Here is a 17659-nt window from a genome sequence, read left to right on the forward strand (position 1 = left end):
TGAACATTTTCTCCTAGAAATGCCTCAGATGACAGAGCTGGCAGAGCAGCACATGAAGGCACCAAGATTCTTTCTTTTACCACTTTTTTTTTTTTTACCAGGGGCATGAACTGAGCACACTGTCAGATGTGCTCTCCCTCACCCTATTTAGTTGGTTATTTTGAGAGCTCCTGGCAGACATGCAGGCCCAAAAACTCAACAAACCAGTGAATAATGCAATGTGAGGGATGAACCTTGGTCACAACAGATCCCTGCTGGAAACAAAACCACAACCAAACTGAATCCCTGGGAGAAAAGAGCAGCAGTGAGCAGAACCAGGGCTGGTGGCTGGACATGCACAGAGACTCTCTGAGCTTTCAGGTTGATCTTCCAGGTGCTCCAAACCTGCAGTGTTTGATATCAATACTCTCCATTTCCCTGAGGAACTTACCCTCTGCAATCGAGCTAGTTACTGAGGAGAAGCTTTTGTTTTCATCTGTTTTCAGTTTCTTCTTAATTTTTTGAAGACCTTAAGTACTTCTCCTACTAGAGATTATTAATTTTTAATCTCTGTATTTTGCAGGGCTCACTGTGATGCCTGGCTTTTGGCCACCCACTGATTTAGTGTCTGAACACAACTTCAGTTGCTATCTGTAAGCAAAACCTGAAACCTCCAAGCACAGGTATAACATTAAAGTTACAGCAGAAGAAATATGAGCCAATTTCTTCACCGGATATTTCACTCTGTCTGGTTTGCCTCCTTCTCAGATGCAAAAGTAATAAACCCTATTAATTTAAATCTTATTTAGCTGTTCCATCTCTTCACAATAATTGATTGGGCTTTGGACACTGAGCCAAAAACCCTCATCAAATCAGATTCTGCCTGGTGCCTGTGCTGCAGGGAGGTGTCACAGAGCTCCAAACCCACACTTGCTCTAATTGATTAAAAGATTTGGTCACTTGCACATTTCCATTTAGGCAATTAAGCTAAAGAGACACAGCCTCAGTGAGAGCAGCTGGGAGCAGGGATGGAGAGGGGCAGACTCCCTTGGAGGACAGGATTATGACAGGGGATGTTGCAGGAGTTCAGGTGTGGGGTGTCCCCCTCAATGCTTTTGGTGGAACAGCCTCAGTGCTGCCTGGGGGGACACCAAACAATCCATCCTGGAGAATCATGGAATATCCTGAGCTGGAAGGACCACAGGATCATCCAGTGCAGCCTCTGGCCCTGCACTGATTCCCCAACAACCCCTCCCTGGGCATCCCTGGCAGCTCCTGGAGCTCTGGCTGTGCCCATTCCCTTGGGGAAGAACCTTTCCTGATCTCCAGCCTGAGCCTGCCCTGGCACAGCTCCTGCTGTTCCCATCTCCCAGTCTGCTTTTCCTGTCTCCACAAAAAACTGACACATAATCCTGCACACCCAACCTCTCTGAAGGGGACAGGCAGGGAAGCACAAGCCAGTGAGGGGTCCCTGGCTGCTGTGACAGCTCCCAGGGACAAGGGGGACAAGGAGAGCATCCAGTGCAGAGTGAAGCCACATCTCTGATAACATCTGATTTTCTGAGGGGGTTTGGATACTGGCTCCACCCTTGAGCTCTAGTGGAGGTGTTCTGCCCACAGCAGCTGGAACTGATGCCCTTCAAGGCCCCAATCCAAACCAGTCTGTGATTCCATGATTACTGGTTTGGGGCCAAAATGTGTCAGTCAGGACCAGCCAACTCCAGTGACATCCAGTTCCCAGGGAAAGCAGCTGAACTGCAGCATTCTTGCCAAAGTGAGGAAGAGAAAATAAACAGGCTCCTTGGCCTTTCCTTCAGCCATCTGGGGAGAGCTCAGTGGTTGTGCAGTTGGAAACACTGGCAGAATCTACAAATGTCAAAATCCTGAAAGAAGAGATCAAGAAGAAAGAATCCCAGCAGCCTTATCTGCAAAGCAGCTTGCAGAGCTGCACGAGGAGCCCAGCACAAAACCTGCATGAAAAACATTCTGCCAGCAGCAGATCCAAACCAGGATTTCACATGTCTGCAGCAGCACAGATGGCACCTGCTGCTCAGGAGCTGCCTTGTTTATCCTGCCCAGCAGTGAAGAACCTGCAAGGTGTGGGGCATAAAACAAGAAGTGCAGGTAGGCCTGACTGCAGGGTTTGGGAGCTGGGCTGGCACAGGATCAGCAGGGATTGGGTGTGGCAAGGAGGGAGGGAAGATCCCTCTCACAGCCACGTGAAGGCTGCAGCAGCCCAGGCACAGGAGCTGGAAAAATCACCAAAAAGAAACCTTCTTTCAGCAGCAGTTCTGGTTTAAATCAAGCTTAAAGTCCTGGGATGAGCCTCAAACTGAGCCTGACATCTTTCAACTTAAACTTCCCATTTCCAGGGGAGGCCTGAAGACAGCCAGCTGCATTCCATATGGGAGAGTCCCACACCTGCCACCCACCTCACCCACAGCAGGGAAATAAATGAATCAATGCTAAAAGCTCTGAGCTCAGTGCCCTGGGCAGCTGCTGCCTTGCATTCAGGTTGTAGCCAGTAGGAAAATCAGCACTGCAGCACTTGTCATCAGGCTGCTGCTGCCAGATCCCTCTGAAGTGACAAGTGACAGTGACAGCATGAAGAGTTAGAGACACAGGGAACAGTGCCATCTTCTCTGGGTCTCTACATTAATGGAGTGATTTATCAATTATTGATAAATCTGTACTATCTCATTTATCAGTTTCTGCACTCTCCAGTTCACACTTGCTGGATTTCCCTGATTCAGCCTATTCCACATCCAGGCTGCTGCCAAAAAATCCTGAATGAGGGCATTTGGAAGAGAAACTGGGAAATGCTCTGTGAAGAAATGTTAGGAACAAAGCCCCTCATCCTGACCACGTTCCTGTTTGCTGTTTGGGATGTACCTAGTGTGTGGGAACAGAGGGACAAGCACAGGCAGGGCAGTGTCCCTCCCAGCACAGTCTCACTGCAGGATTCCATGCACACCACGTAGAAAACAGACACCAGCAGAAGGTTTTCCTTCCAAGTCACTGCCCTGCTCTGAAGTAAGGCAGAAGCTGCACATTAGAGGTGCCATTTGCTGCCTCCTTACAAGCCAGGGTATGAGGAAAGCCCATCCAGAGCTCCAAGGAACATTTTGGAATAGACTCCTAAATGCAAACTGCACAGGATGCCCAGTGATCATATTTAACATGGGAGACAGTCTTCAAGCAACCTCCAAGTTAGGGAAGAACTTTAAATGCTCCCATGAAATATCTGTATTATTAAAACTCAAGGATTATGAAAGACAGAAATGAGCACTCAGAGGAATTTGGCTGATTTTGCATATAAATATTATCATGGAATCCCAGAATGGTTTGGGTGGGAAGGGACCTTCAAGAACATGTCATTCCACCTCCTGCCAGGGTAGGGACACCTTCCACAGTCTCAGGCTGCTCAGGGAATACTCACTGGGATGCTGGACCACCATGGAATGGGTGTTGTTGGAAGCCTGGAGTAAGGTGTAAGAGCCAGAGGAAGTACAGCTTCCATGGGATGATTTAGCAGGGTGGAAAACAAAATTGCTCAAAGCACAGCCTCCCTGTCCTCCCACTCTGGGTACTCTCACATCACTGCTGGCATCTCTGCTGAGCCTCAGCCTCTCCTCCCAACCCCACCCTGCACTCTCCCAGCCTGGCACACACCACCCTTGGAAGCCCAGCAGGAGGCAGTAAGTAGTGCTAGAGCAGCTCAAATCCAGCACAGCTCCTTTCCTTCAGGAATTCACCACAGTCAGTCCTCTGAGGAAAGAGGATACTTTCCTGACCAGTGGGAAGTCATTGGGTTGAGGACAGGTTGTCCAGCCTGGAGAAAAGGAGGCTCAGGAGGGACCTTGTGGCTCTGCACAACTCCCTGCCAGGAGGGCACAGCCGGGGGGGTCGGGCTCTGCTCCAGGGAACAGGGACAGGAGGAGAGGGAACGGCCTCAGGCTGGGCAGGGGAGGCTCAGGGTGGAGATCAGCAGGAATTTCCCCATGGGAAGAATTGTCCCCATCCCTGGGGGTGCCCAAGGAAAGGCTGGACTTGGCACTCAGCACTCTGGGATAGGGACAAGGTGGGCATTGGACACAGCTTGGATTGGATGATCCTGGATGGCTTTTCCTGCCTCAGTAATTCTGGCATTTATCAGCTGCTCTTTTAGGAAGGCAGCAGTTACTGAGTGATCACTTTTCACTCTTCAGAGCACTGGAATTGGCAGGGGTGAAGGTACTTTACACATGGAAAATGGTCCAGTTTCCAAAGACATTGCTCAGCCCCTCGGGGGGTCACCCAACACACCCAGCCCACAGTCCCCAGAGCACAGCTGGCTCAGGGACAGCTGCTGTGTCCCACAGGGCCCCTGGATGCCTTACCTCCAGCAGAAGACACACTTGTTGGCACAGGCCAGGCTGGGAGTGGCCTCCATGCAGCGGTGGCTCTCGATGCCATAGAAGGTGTGCTTGTAGCAGCCCCCACGGCCTCGCAGCATGGACTGAGGAGAGAAGAGCAGAGCTGAAAACCCTCCTGGGCCACTGAGGCAGGGGATACACACAGACACACAGAGACACACACCAGGAGAGTTAAAACCCTCCTGGGCCACTGAGGCAGGGGACACACACACAGACACACAGAGACACACACAGACACACACACCAGGAGAGTTAAAACCCACCTGGGGCCAGTGAGGCAGGGAACACACACACAGAGACACAGAGACACACACAGACACACACACCAGGAGAGTTAAAACCCACCTAGGGGAGAGCTGAGGGCAGGGAAAAACACACACACACACACACACACATACACACACACACACACCAGGAGAGTTAAAACTCCCCATCTGGAGGCAAACTGAGGGCACAGCTGTGGATCTCCTCCCTTCAGCCACCTGTGACTCCAGATCCAAGTTCAGCAATGCCCTGAGCAGGGCTGAGGGAGACCAGTGCCACCTGCTCTGAGAAATTCCCAGCTCCCTATAAAATGTGACTCCTTACATGCACCCTTGCAGCCACACTGCATTTAGCAGGTCAAACTCATCCCTGTGTTAGAGAATTAACTTTAAGCTACTCAGTCCCTTCTCTGGCAGACCCAGCACAACAATGTGCTCTCCTGAGCCTTTCAGACTCAGCCCATGAAGAGCAGGTGAAGCCTCTTGAGCTGCAGGAAGTGCTCCTGGAAAAGCTCTCTCAGGAGCAGTAAGGATCCATTTCAAGGCTGTCCCTACTGAATACTCCATTATTTTCATTTATCTTGCAGAGTATTTCTTGCAGCACTAAATCAAATAAATGCCCTGACCTTATAAACCCTCATTCACAGCTGGCAGTGGCTCCAGCAGGATGCTGCACTTCCCTTCTCAGCACAGCCACAGCAGCTTTCCCAACAGGATTCAACTCCTATTTATCATGCAGGCTGCTTGCAGAAAAAGCTGTCTTTCATTAGCTTAGTTAAATAATAATAAACGAGAAAGAAACTAATACTCTCAAGAGAAAATGTGAAATATAACACAGCACCTTTTAATCTGCCTTCCTCTTCCTGGAGAGTCCTGGTGATCCAACAGAAAGGAGCAGCAGGGAAAAAATCTACAGCTAATCCCTAACTGGTTGTATAGGTGGAAGATTAAATTACATGGAAAATGCTGTTGATTCTACCCATTCTTCAAATGACAGAGACTTCAGGAGATCCACAAATTCAGGAGAGCAAGTTATATTTGGATTTTCCTAAGGCAAACAGACTCTTTCTAAAACACACAAGGTTTTGGTTTTTTCTGGAATTTGACAGAACCCAATCTTTTCCATCTGAGTTACTTCTATGAAACTACATTTAATACTGGTCCTGCCAGCCCTGCTCCTGCTTTGCTCCCTCCACAAAGCTCCTGAAGACTCTCACACACTGGTGTGAACCTGAGGCAAAGCCACTGCCTGGAACCAATTTCAGCTCAATTTATTAGAAGACTTTACATTCAATTCCTGCTTAAGCTAAAAATAGTGTGAGCCCATCTAAGCACACAGAGCTGCTATTTATTTTGTGAAATGGCTTTACAGTGCAGCATTAAAGTCTGGGTCTTTCATAAAAATAAGTTCTCTGGCTTTCTCAGACAAAACAGTGAAGTTTGGCAAGTTTTCTTTAAATGCTTTGTGATCATGTCTGCTACTAAAAATGATAGAAGGGAGAAATGGGTGTAAGAGGGACCAGCAGAGCAGCAGTGGGATCAGTGCATCCCAGAGCACTCCAGACAGCCCAGGGTGGGCTCTCTATGCTGCTCAGGAGAACAAGGCTCTGCAACAGTTCATTGACACCAGGCACTGCAGTGAGAACTCTGCAGCCCACCCTGGGATGGCATCCTAAAGACTCTTTCAAAAATAAACAAAGTTTAGCAGGAAGCAAAGGAGAGCTCAGACAGCAAGGACTGATCACTGCCACAACACAGGAATCACAGATGTGCTGGCATCTTAACCAGGTGCTGATTCCAGAGGCTCCCAGCCAGGGGTGCTCAAGGGTGCAAGATGTTACAACATGATGGGTGAAGGGGCTGGAGCCCCAGGAGGGGCTGAGGGAGCTGGAAAGGGGCTGAGCCTGGAGAAAAGGAGGCTCAGGAGGGACCTTGTGGCTCTGCACAACTCCCTGCCAGGAGGGCACAGCCGGGGGGGTCGGGCTCTGCTCCAGGGAACAGGGACAGGAGGAGAGGGAACGGCCTCAGGCTGGGCAGGGGAGGCTCAGGGTGGAGATCAGCAGGAATTTCTTCACTGAAAGGATGGTCAGTGCCTGGCACACCCAGGAGGGGTTTAACAGCCCTGTGGATGTGGCACCTGGGGACAGGGGTCAGTGGTGGCCTTGGCAGTGCTGGGGGAAGGGTTAAACTCGATGATCTCAGAGGGATTTTCCATTCTTAATGGTTCTCTGTTCCCCAAATGTACAACATTAGAGACTTGTGAGCTCCAGAGGGACCTGCCAAGGACAGCAGAAACCTGAAGGGGCTGCAGTTTGTTCTCCGCAGCTCTGTGCCTCTGCTGGGAATGTTTTTAAGTCTGGAAACTGCTTGAAATGCTATGGAGTTCCAGCTCCTCCAAGAGCAGAGCTGGAAGGAGGCTGTGTCACACAGGAGTGCCCATACCCACAGGTATTGTACACAGCCACATCCACACACATCCCACAGAGCAGGGAAACAAATCACTAACAACAATGAAATCATTAACAACATCTCCCCGTGGAAATCTGATCTGGTAAATGCTGAGAACCAGGGAAGCCCCTGGTTCAAACAGCCCCATGTGCCTGCTCAAGTGTGGCAATGGCTGAGTTATCCCTGTTCCACAACCTCTCACCAGGGATACAACCTCCCCACTTTTCCCTCATGTGGATTTCAGTAGGCAGAAAATGTTTAGGCAGACAGCAGAATAACAGGAAAAATCAGGAAAGGATGTTCCCAGCTCTGTGCTCAACTGTATTTTCACTCTTTGCAGAGGGATTTTAATAGTTGGAAATGCAAGGTTATAGCTTGAAAGATAGAATTTGGGTTTGTGCAAATAATAGCACATTTTTAAATGATATTTCATCAGGAAATTGGAATACCTGAGCAAGTCTCTAGGTTTGTTTTTATTTATGAAATGAGAAAAGGAAACAGAGCATACCTTTGTCCATCGGCAGAGCTTCACCCCAGAATGGCTCCCAATGAGTTTATAACCTGAAAACAAAGCACAATTCATCAGACAATTGAGTTTAGCCTGCAAGAATTTACACACAAAATATGCCAAGTGGTACCCAGAGTGACTGACACCATGGACTCAATGCTGCTCTTCCCCATTGGCCCCAATGTGACACCACCAGGGATCTCAGCCAACTGGAAATGGTTTCTTTCAGTGGGACATGTATTGATATTGCTGAGGCTGGTTTGAATCAGGGTGCCCTGATCCTGCCTAACCCAGGCTGTGGGACAGCTCCCAGAGCCAAGGAGCAGGACAGGGAACCAGGAGCACCTCCCTGGCCCCAGACCCCAGGATCCCTGTCCCAGCCTGCAGACAGGAGCTGAGTCCCAGTACAGCTGGGAGGGCACTGGAGGGAACACAACCAGGGCTCAGCCTGAACCCCAATGAGCTTCACCAGTTCCACCCACTGGCCCTGGAGCAGCCATGGTGAGGGAGCTGCTCCTCCACACCCAAAGGAAAGCTGAGCTCACATCAGCTCCTCATCCCCAGCCAAGATCAACACAATTCCATTCCAATGGGTCCAGGAGGATTAATTGCACAATGTTCATTAAGCACTAAGTGCTATTATTACCCAAATTGCTCAAGTGGGGTTATATTCCTCTTTGAGAAAAGTGCTTAGAGGCCAATATGTCTGAAGGATTAAAAGTCTCTTCCAAATCAGCATAAAAATAAGAGGGATTTGAGACACCTCACTGTGTCCCTCACAGTGCCTCACACTCACTGGCCTGGCTGTGCCCAGACTCAGCAGCTCTCAGCTGCCTACTGCACCTTCCTGCTGCTCTTATTAGCACTGTTAAGGGAAGGAAAAAGATTGGATTTTTAACTTTCAAGTCTTCTTCCTTCCAAGCACAAATTTAACTGGGAAAAAGCCTTCAGCTCAGCAAATGGGCCTGCAGCTCCTCCACAGAGCAGCAGCACAAGTGCCCTGCCCTGCTTGTCTGTCCCTGAGCAGCTCTGGCATAGCAAAGCCCCAGCAAGAGCAAGTGCATCCCAAAGTCCCTCACACCTGCAAGGACACCAAGCCAGCCAGGAATCAGAGCAGCAGCAGATGCCACACCAGCTGCAGCAGGCAGAAACTGAACTGTGTGCACACAGCCAGGGCTAACAGGGATCAAACAATGCCCTGCTCCTGCCATTCAAGCCCAGCAGGGACCTGCCCAGGCTCCTCTGCCCCCTGCACCTGATGGTGCTTGATCATCTCCTCTCACTCCAATATAGACAGAGTGACCACTGCTGTTAGAAGGCTGAGAGGGACTTGGGACAAGAGATGGAAGAACAGGACACAGGGAATGGCTCCCAGTGCCAGAGGGCAGGGATGGATGGGATATTGAGCAGGAATTGTCCCTGTGATTGGGGCAGGGCTGGCACAGGGTGCCCAGAGCAGCTGTGGCTGCCCCTGGATCCCTGGCAGTGCCCATGGCCAGGCTGGACAGGGCTGGGAGCAGCTGGGACAGTGGGAGGTGTCCCTGCCCAGTCTCTTAAAGGTCCCTTCCAGCCCAAACCATTCTGGGATTCTGTGAGAGCCCTTCTAAGACAGTCCCCAAAGCCATGTGCAGCCTTGGGGATACCTTTACCTCAGAGTGGCTGAGACCCAGAAGATGCTGGTGCAGGTTCCAGGGGCACAGCCACACACACACTCCAGCTGCACGTGGCTGGAACCCAACACCTCCCTGCCCTGCTCTGTCCTGCCTCTTTCTGCAGCTTTTCCCTGCAAACAGCTTGTCCAGCAAGGTCTAATCTCAGCTGAGACCTCCCTGCCCTGCTAAACTGTGTGTCCTTACAGGATTTGTGGATGAGAGCTGAAAAGGTGCTGCATTCCTCCTCCCTCTAATACAGCTGTCCAAGGCACACTCCGCTGCTGTCACCCAGAACAGCCCAAGCCTTACTTTTCCCATTTCTCCAAATCCAGCACCAGCAGTCATATAAGATTATTCTCTCACAAATCACTTGTCAGTAACAGCAACATGGTTACTTTCAAATGGGTTTTGCAGAAAAATTACACTGGAAATAGGACATGCCCACCCAGATCTGCTACTGAGCTGTTTGAGGGAAGAGTGGAAGCAGCTGAACTGAGCAAGGTGCCAAGCTCCAGAGCTCCAGCATTTTCTCTTAAGTTCCTTAAATCAACTTCCACCATGTGGAGCACCCACAGCTTCCTTTAAAGGCCAAGAATTGTACATGTTCAACATCAAAATTGCCTTTTGTTTGTGCCAGCGAGCTTTGGGGATGAGAGAAGGCTTATTCACCTCTGTCACTGCCAGGAGTCCCAGCTGTGGTGACAGGAGACAGCAGAGATGTGCACAACTTCCAAACCCACAGAACTGGGGGTCCTGCACCAGGGAACTGGGAGATGTGGCCACCCAGCACTGGTGCTGGCCAATGCAAGCTTCTGACACTTGGGAATGAGAGAAAATACCAGAGCCCAAGGCTGGAAGCTTGTTCCACCCCTGCTGCAGGTGAGCAGAGACCCTACAACACTGCAAAACCTTTCTTCAGCACTGGCTGCACTGCTGGGAGGTGGCAGCAGAGCAGTCTGGAAAAAAGGACAAAAGGTTAAGTAAGAAACTGGGAGTGTCCCAGAATCACAGGCAGTTCTGGCTGGGAAACCCCTGTGAGATCATTGAGTCCAACCCTTCCCCCAGCACTGAGCCTTGTCCCCAGGTGCCACATGCACAGGGCTGTTAAACCCCCCCAGGGGTGGGCATTCCACCCCTGCCCTGGGCAGCTGTGCCAGGGCTGGACAATCCTTCAGTGAGAGGTTTCCCCAAAATCCACTCTGAGCCTCCCCTGCCCAGCCTGAGGCCGTTCCCTCTCCTCCTGTCCCTGTTCCCTGGAGCAGAGCCCGACCCCCCCGGCTGTGCCCTCCTGGCAGGGAGTTGTGCAGAGCCACAAGGTCCCTCCTGAGCCTCCTTTTCTCCAGGCTCAGCCCCTTTCCAGCTCCCTCAGCCCCTTCTGGGGCTCCAGCCCCTTCCCAGCTCTGTTCCTTCCCCTGGACATGCTCCAGCCCCTCAGTGTCCTCTCTGCAGTGAGGGACCAAATCTGATCCCAGGATTGGGGTGTGACTTCAGCAGTGCCAGCACAGGGGCACAGGCACATCCTTACTGCAAAGTTTAAAATTAAACATGTGAAAAACTGTGATCAAAGCCAGCCTGAGGGTCTCCAGCCCTGCTCCCACACTGCAGCTCCTGCTGAGCCTCCCTTCTGGAAGCTCCAGCCAGCTCCACTCTTCCATCAGCCTTGCCACAACATCCCTGTGGCTCTGCCAAGGCCAAGAGTGCTTGAATCCAATCCTCCTGATGGCCCCAAGTCTGGAGCTGTGGGTGCCAGCACTCCCTGTGAACACATTCCCCCCTTGCTCTGAAGGGCTGTGACTCGTGAGCAATAACTCTAAGTGGATATTTGGATACAGCACCTTCCAAACAATCCAGAGTTTGATGGACCTGCTGCTCCCCACCCCTGTGTACCTTCAGACACTAAAGCTGAACAAACCAATTTATTTATTATTTCCACAGTCTAATATGCAAAGGAATCAGCAGGCTCACAGTAATCAGCTCAGCTCCCAAATAAAGGACAAGAACATCCCATCTGAAGGCTGGGTATGAACTGATCCTGCTCTAGATGATAAATTTTAGATGACCTAGAGGCCTGCCAAACTTCACTGAAATTAAGTGTCACTTTTATAGACGTGAATTAAGCTTTTGAACAACCTTTGGGGTGAAATGAGTGTTATCAGGCAGTAACACCAGGCTGAGGAACATGTGGTGATTGCTCACCCTGACAGGCCAACTGCAGTTTAATAGAGCACAGAGGGACGTGGAGCTGGAGAGATGGCCAAAGTCACAGCTCCTGATTGCTCCAGAGTTGGGGCAGGACTGTGCTCAGCTCTTTGGAAACACATTGCAGCATTTCCACTCCATCCTGGAAATAAGTTTATCAGTCCTTCCTCTGAAACTCAAAGAACTCATGGAGGGAACCAGCTGAGCCCTCAGCACTGAGCCAGAACACTGTCTGTATTCCCCAGGCACATTCCAGTGTCCAGGTGCTCTGGGTGTGGCTTGCCAGACACATCCAGTCTTTCCAATCTCCGGGACATGGATGAATTATGTCCATAACTGAGAAATTCTGTTATTTTTGAGAGCAGAGCAGAATTTCTACAAGCACAAATGTCCCAATCAGGAGCTGTGTCACAACATCTGCACTCTCAGAAGAGCTCTAACAGCCCTGCTGAGCAGCCTTCAGGGACTGCACACTATCTCCAGGTGCCAAAATGTCCAGAACAGAACTCACAGAGTTTTTTCTAGTTTTTTCTAATTCCTGAGGTTAGAAAAAACCTCCAAGGTCATCAAGCCCAAGCTGTGCCCAATGCCCACCTTGTCCCCAGCCCAGAGTGCTGAGTGCCAAGTCCAGCCCTTCCTTGGGCACCTCCAGGGATGGGGACTCCAAACCTCCCTGAGCAGATCCAAGTCCTGACCACCCTTCCCATGGGGAAATTCCTCCTGATCTCCACCCTGAGCCTCCCCTGCCCAGCCTGAGGCCGTTCCCTCTCCTCCTGTCCCTGTTCCCTGGAGCAGAGCCCGACCCCCCCGGCTGTGCCCTCCTGGCAGGGAGTTGTGCAGAGCCACAAGGTCCCTCCTGAGCCTCCTTTGCTCCAGGCTCAGCCCCTTTCCAGCTCCCCAGGGTCTGTCTTGTCCTGAGGGGCCCAGAACTGACCCCAGGACTGGAAGTGCCCCAGCAGTGTCAGAACAGAGGACAATCCCTGCCTGGCCGACACCCCCCAGTTCACATCTCTGCAGCACCAAAAGTTTGCTTCGACCCAAAATCCCAAAGAAAAATATTCAATACCAAGAGAAAGAAGGAGATCTGTGGTTGAAAAAGCTCCAAAAACCCCAAGGAAAAGACTGAGCCATCCTCTTCCAGGAGTGCAGGAGCTGGGGAAAGCCCCTCCAAGGCCTCCCTGTGTCTCCCAAACTCTGCTGCCTGTCACAGAACTGCCCTGAGAGGAGCAAAGTACAGCTGACACCTCTGTGTGGGGCCATCCAGCACTCTCCTGCAATAAAATCACTGCTTTGAGGCGTGGATTATCTGCTAGAGCTGCAGCTCAGGGCAGTCTCACACTAGCAGAAGGTTTACAGGGAAAAAAATTCTCAATTTCCTGTGGTTGTGGAGAGTGCAGTTTAACAGGGCCAGAGCTGAAGGTCAGTGACACAGCAGGATCCATCCCCACCACCTGGAAGGACCATTTTCCTCATTGAAACACCTGCTGTGCCTGAGTCACCACCCAAAAGACAAAGAATACTTGAAAATTAATAACAACAGTAATAATAGTAATAATAACAACAACAAATGCCCCTGGTGATGCACCTATTCAGATTATGTCAGTATTTTATACATATGTAGAAAGAAGGGGACTCTAGGAAGTGGAGTTTTTCAGATTGCCCAAGCGTGACAAGTGACACCTACAGGTTTACTCCTACAACTGCTCAACTTTTCCACCAAGATCTACTTTAAATTGTCTCTTTGTTTGAAAAAAAGGCTCTTAAAAAGTACAGCAGTGATTTGGGAAGGATTTCTGCCATGAGCTGAAAGCAGGAGTGGGACAGAAGCAGGGACTGCAGGACAAGCCCTGTCCCTCCCAAAGGGATGGGAGGTTTGGCCTCAGCTCCTCAGATCCCTCTCATTGTACACAACACAACATCCTGAACACTTTTAAAACACAGTAAAAGCCTCCTGGGGGCAGTGAAAGGGACTCAGCAGCTGCAATCAGAGCCAACCAAGTTCAGGGGTGGGAATGCCAGGAGCTACCACAAATACCAGCTGATCATGAGACCTCAAGGATTCTCAAAGTCTGGCTTTTCCCTTTAACCCAGATGACTCTTTTCATCCAAGAGCACCTTTCCACCTGAAGCACAGCAATATAAAACCTGCCACAACCCAAGGCATCATTTCCTGTCAAATGATGCCTTTTCCAGAAACAGCCTTGGAGACCACTGATTCTCTCACCTGTATCAACACCAGAGAAAATGCAGAAGAACCTTCTGAATCTGGCCCCTTTGCCCAAAAGCATCACCAAACCAGAGCACTCCCAAAAAAGGGATCATGGACTGATCTGGATTGGAAGAGACCTCAAAGATAACCAATCTCACTGGTGATTCAGCCATTCCCATGGGGCATGGCTCCCACTGCCAGAGGGCAGGGATGGGTGGGATATTGGGCAGGAATTGCTCCTGTGAGGGTGCCCAGAGCAGCTGTGGCTGCCCCTGGATCCCTAGCAGTGCCCAAGGCCAGGCTGGACATTGGGGTTGGAGCAGTTGGGACAGTGGAAGGTGTCCCTGCCATGGCAGGGGTGGGATGGGATGAGATTTAATGTCTTTTCCAACCAAAATCAGTCTGGGGTTCTGCAATTCTTTATTCACAGAAAAACTCAAGAAGTCTGCAAGCACTTGGCATCTTTAAGAGCTGTACCTCAGAGTCAGCTTTGGCTGAAGTGTGGAATGGGAGGTTCCAACTGCACAAGTCTCCCCCTGCACCACCCAGAACAAACCCAAAAGGTAACAGATAGAACTGCTGACTGCTGTGAGCTGCATCTCTTTTCTGTTCTCTTTTCCTGAGACACTTTTCAGTCATTCAGGGCACATTCCCTTCTCCACATTTCCATGTCTGAACTGTCCCCTTGTGTAGGGTGAGTGTCACATTATGAAGAAAGGACAGCAAATTTTATCCTTGCCTGAACATATCCTGTACTTTGTTCCAGCTTAGACTTAATTTCAAAGCCCAATACTCTCCAAACCCCTGCCAAAACCTAAAACAAACAAACAAAAAAAAGGATGCACTTCAAACATAAACATGTTTCTTTTTCTTTTTCTCTGTTATACATGGAGTTATTCTACCAGCTCTAGTAACACATGAGAGAAGAATCAGCCCCCCAAATGTGATTTTGCCATCTCCTCTGCTCCTGTTCAGGTGGTACAGCTGTGCCAGCACATCAGAATTGCAGTCAGCTCTCCAGCAGCTCCTGGCAGCTCTCACACAGTGAGGCTTAAGCATCTTCTGCTGCCTGGACTCCTTCCTGTTACCTGTGTGTTTGCCTTTTATTTACAGGCATTTCCTAAGGAACTGATCAAGTCTTCTCTGTGCCTGGATTTGGTCACTGTATTTACTCTGCTCACCACGAGTCATTTGTCAGCTAGAAAAGTAATTTTTAATCTGCCCACGGCCAGTATTTGATTTCTGTGGCACATTCTGGGGACTGCACCAGTGTCACCAATCCTGGAGGCAGCTGTGGGCTGCTAGTGCCACCTGGAGTTAAACAGCTCCTCCCAAAGCCTGCAGCACAGAGCCTGCAAAGCACTCAGCTGTGCCAGGTCTGTGCCATGGATTGGGATCCCATTTCCACATGCTGGACACTCCAAAGGCTGAGCTGGGAACAAGAGCTGCAGGCACTGGGAACCTCAGCCCAAAAAGGGACAGCAAAAGCCACCAAAGCTTTTAAAAATCTCAACTCCAGGTTGGTGAGGACCTGAAAAGCCCAGTCTGGGATTTTTCTGAAGTCAGCCTCTTGCCTGCCCTTGCCTGCTAAAAAGCACAGGCCTAAGCACAGCTTTAGCTGCAGCACAAAGTCAGAGCAGGACAGTTTAAATAGCTGCTGAAGAGACTATTTCAGATAAGAGCTGTCTCTTAATGCACCACTCGTCTTTGGAGACAAGTGAAATAGAGGTGTCCTGGGCACCCTGGGGCTAAATTGTAGCCTTCCTTCAACAGTAAGGACAGAGCCAACTGGACTGCAGCAAAACTGTCCTTATGGGACAGAATAATTTATCCAATGTCAGCAGGGTCAGCCTTTAGCATCATTAACCCATTCCCACTGTGCCGCCAGGCAGGGAGAGCAGGGATTTGTTTGGTCCTGTCACAGCAGGAGAGAGCAAGGCAAAGAGCATGGCAGAAACACAGTGTGAGTGAGTAGCTTCAGAAATCCTGCAATCATGGAATGGTCTGACCTGAAGGGACCTAAAGCCCATCCAGTGCCACTCCTGCCATGGGCAGGGACACCTTCCACTGTCCCAGGGTGCCTCAGCCCCATTCAGCCAGGCCATGGACACTTGCAGGGACCCAGGGGCCTCCCCACCCTCACAGGGAACAATTCCCTGCCAATACCCCATCTGACTCTGGCAGTAGGAAGCCATTCCTCATTGCAGCCTCCTCAGCACACACTCAGGTGTCAGAGCTTTGGGCTCATTGCTCCTGTTCCATTCCTGCCCCGTTGGGGGAAGTGCGTCAGAGTCGACCCAGGGCTGCTCAACAACCCCTTTGACATGACAGGGCTGATGGAGGTGGCTGGCACTGAGACACATCATGTCTGAGCTCCAAATAGCTCAGGCAGGCACTGAACAATCCCTCTCCCAGCTGCCAGCATCCAGCAGGACATGGTTGGCTTCAGTCAGACCATCAGCATCAATAAAACATTTGGCAAATGCAGAAGCATTTGTGACTAATGATGGCAGCAGCCCCAGCAGAGCACAAAGTCATGGTCAGTCCCTGAGTCATGAACAGCCTGACTGGAAGGGACCACAAGGATCACCCAGTGCAGCCCCTGGCCCTGCACAGACACCCCAACAATCCCTCCCTGTCCATCCCTGGCAGCTCCTGGAGCTCTGGCTGTGCCCATTCCCTGGGCAGCCTGGGCAGGGCCAGCACCTCTGGGGAAGAACCTTTCCTGATCTCCAGCCTGATCCTCCCTTGACACATAGAAGGTGTTCTGGTTTTTTGTTTGTTTTACAGAGAAAACCCCACTGTGTTTTTCTACTTTCATCTTTCCTACAGCAGCTTGAGACTCCCTCTAAAGCTCACCAAGGATTTAAATGCACTTCCTGAGAAACCAGGAACACTGGAAAGGCTCAGGAGTCCTTCACACTATACCAAAGGCTCCTGGCACCCAGGCCATGCAAAAGCAACTTTCAGCCCAGAAGGGATCAAAAATTTACAAGCAACCCCAAAAAGCAAATACGAAATTGAGCTGTATTCCCTAAACTCCACAGGAAATGTAAACATGGAAAGTTTCTATTTTCAGTTCATTTCATTTCTTTCAGGCTACTTGAACACACAGGATGAGTGAAGCAACACCAGGAGCACTGCAAACCCAGCACAGAACCACTGGCAGCCTCTCCCCCACTGCACTGGGCACTCACCAAAACCTCAGTGCTGTGCTGGTGTTCCAGGCAGGGCTGGGCACTGATGGAAATGGAATTGGAATTGTGCTGTCTCTGGATGGGACTATCAAAAGCAGCTCTTGCTGAGTACCTGTTATCAAGGTATCTGCAAGCATGCAGCTCCAAGGGCTAAAATAAAAACCTTTGCTTAAGCACTGTTCCCTTTACCTGCAGGAAGGTAAATTGCTTTGAAGTTGAATCCACAGTGAGCACTACCATGGTCTGAGGAGATGCTGCACCAAGGAAAACCTTTGTTATGCAACTGCAGAATCAAAGAACAGTTCTCCCTGAATCACTAATACTCATTTTCCTTCTCTTGGGCTAATTATGCCCTCAGGGATACTCTTGAAAAGATACTGAACCTACACCCAAAGAAACCAGTTGGTGCAAAATAAATGAGAATCTTTTGACTACACTGCACTTGTTATTTTAGGGGGAATGATGCTAAGAGAAGAAGGGAATTGTTTTAGTCTTGTAGCCACAAAAGCCTTCCTGGTGTGTTATTTACAAGAAAATATTATATGACATAAAAAAAAAAACAACACAGCTTCTCTTTTTCACAGCTGAGTGACCACTGAAGAATTTGGTGAGCAGCAGAGGAGGGAGAGCTGGGAGAGGCAGCTGGGCTTTAAAGGACTCAACAGTTTAGAGTCTTGGAAAGTGCAGATTTATGTGAGCAGATTCTACCAGTGGCTCCAACACTGGCACTACCATGAGAACTGCAGGAAGGGAGAACTGTGGACCCACTTAACCAGATAGTGAATTCCT

At 50.2% G+C, this 17659-nt stretch overlaps 1 protein-coding gene across 4 annotated transcripts in view; it reads right to left on the bottom strand.

Moving 5' to 3' along the window:
• The window catches only part of LOC306811325 (S-adenosyl-L-methionine-dependent tRNA 4-demethylwyosine synthase TYW1-like), a 396352-nt gene that overhangs the window by 358883 nt on the left and 19810 nt on the right, over positions 1-17659 (bottom strand). For all 4 annotated transcript variants that reach the window (XM_079324920.1, XM_079324918.1, XM_079324919.1 and 1 more), the window contains exons 9-10: positions 7614-7666; positions 4359-4477 (exon numbers count right to left, since the gene is read on the bottom strand). In XM_079324920.1, coding sequence (XP_079181046.1) covers positions 4359-4477; positions 7614-7666 — 172 coding nt within the window. The remainder of the gene's footprint in view (positions 1-4358; positions 4478-7613; positions 7667-17659) is intronic.

Source organism: Erithacus rubecula (genome assembly GCF_903797595.1).
Source record: "Erithacus rubecula genome assembly, chromosome: 22".
Lineage (NCBI taxonomy): Eukaryota > Metazoa > Chordata > Aves > Passeriformes > Muscicapidae > Erithacus > Erithacus rubecula.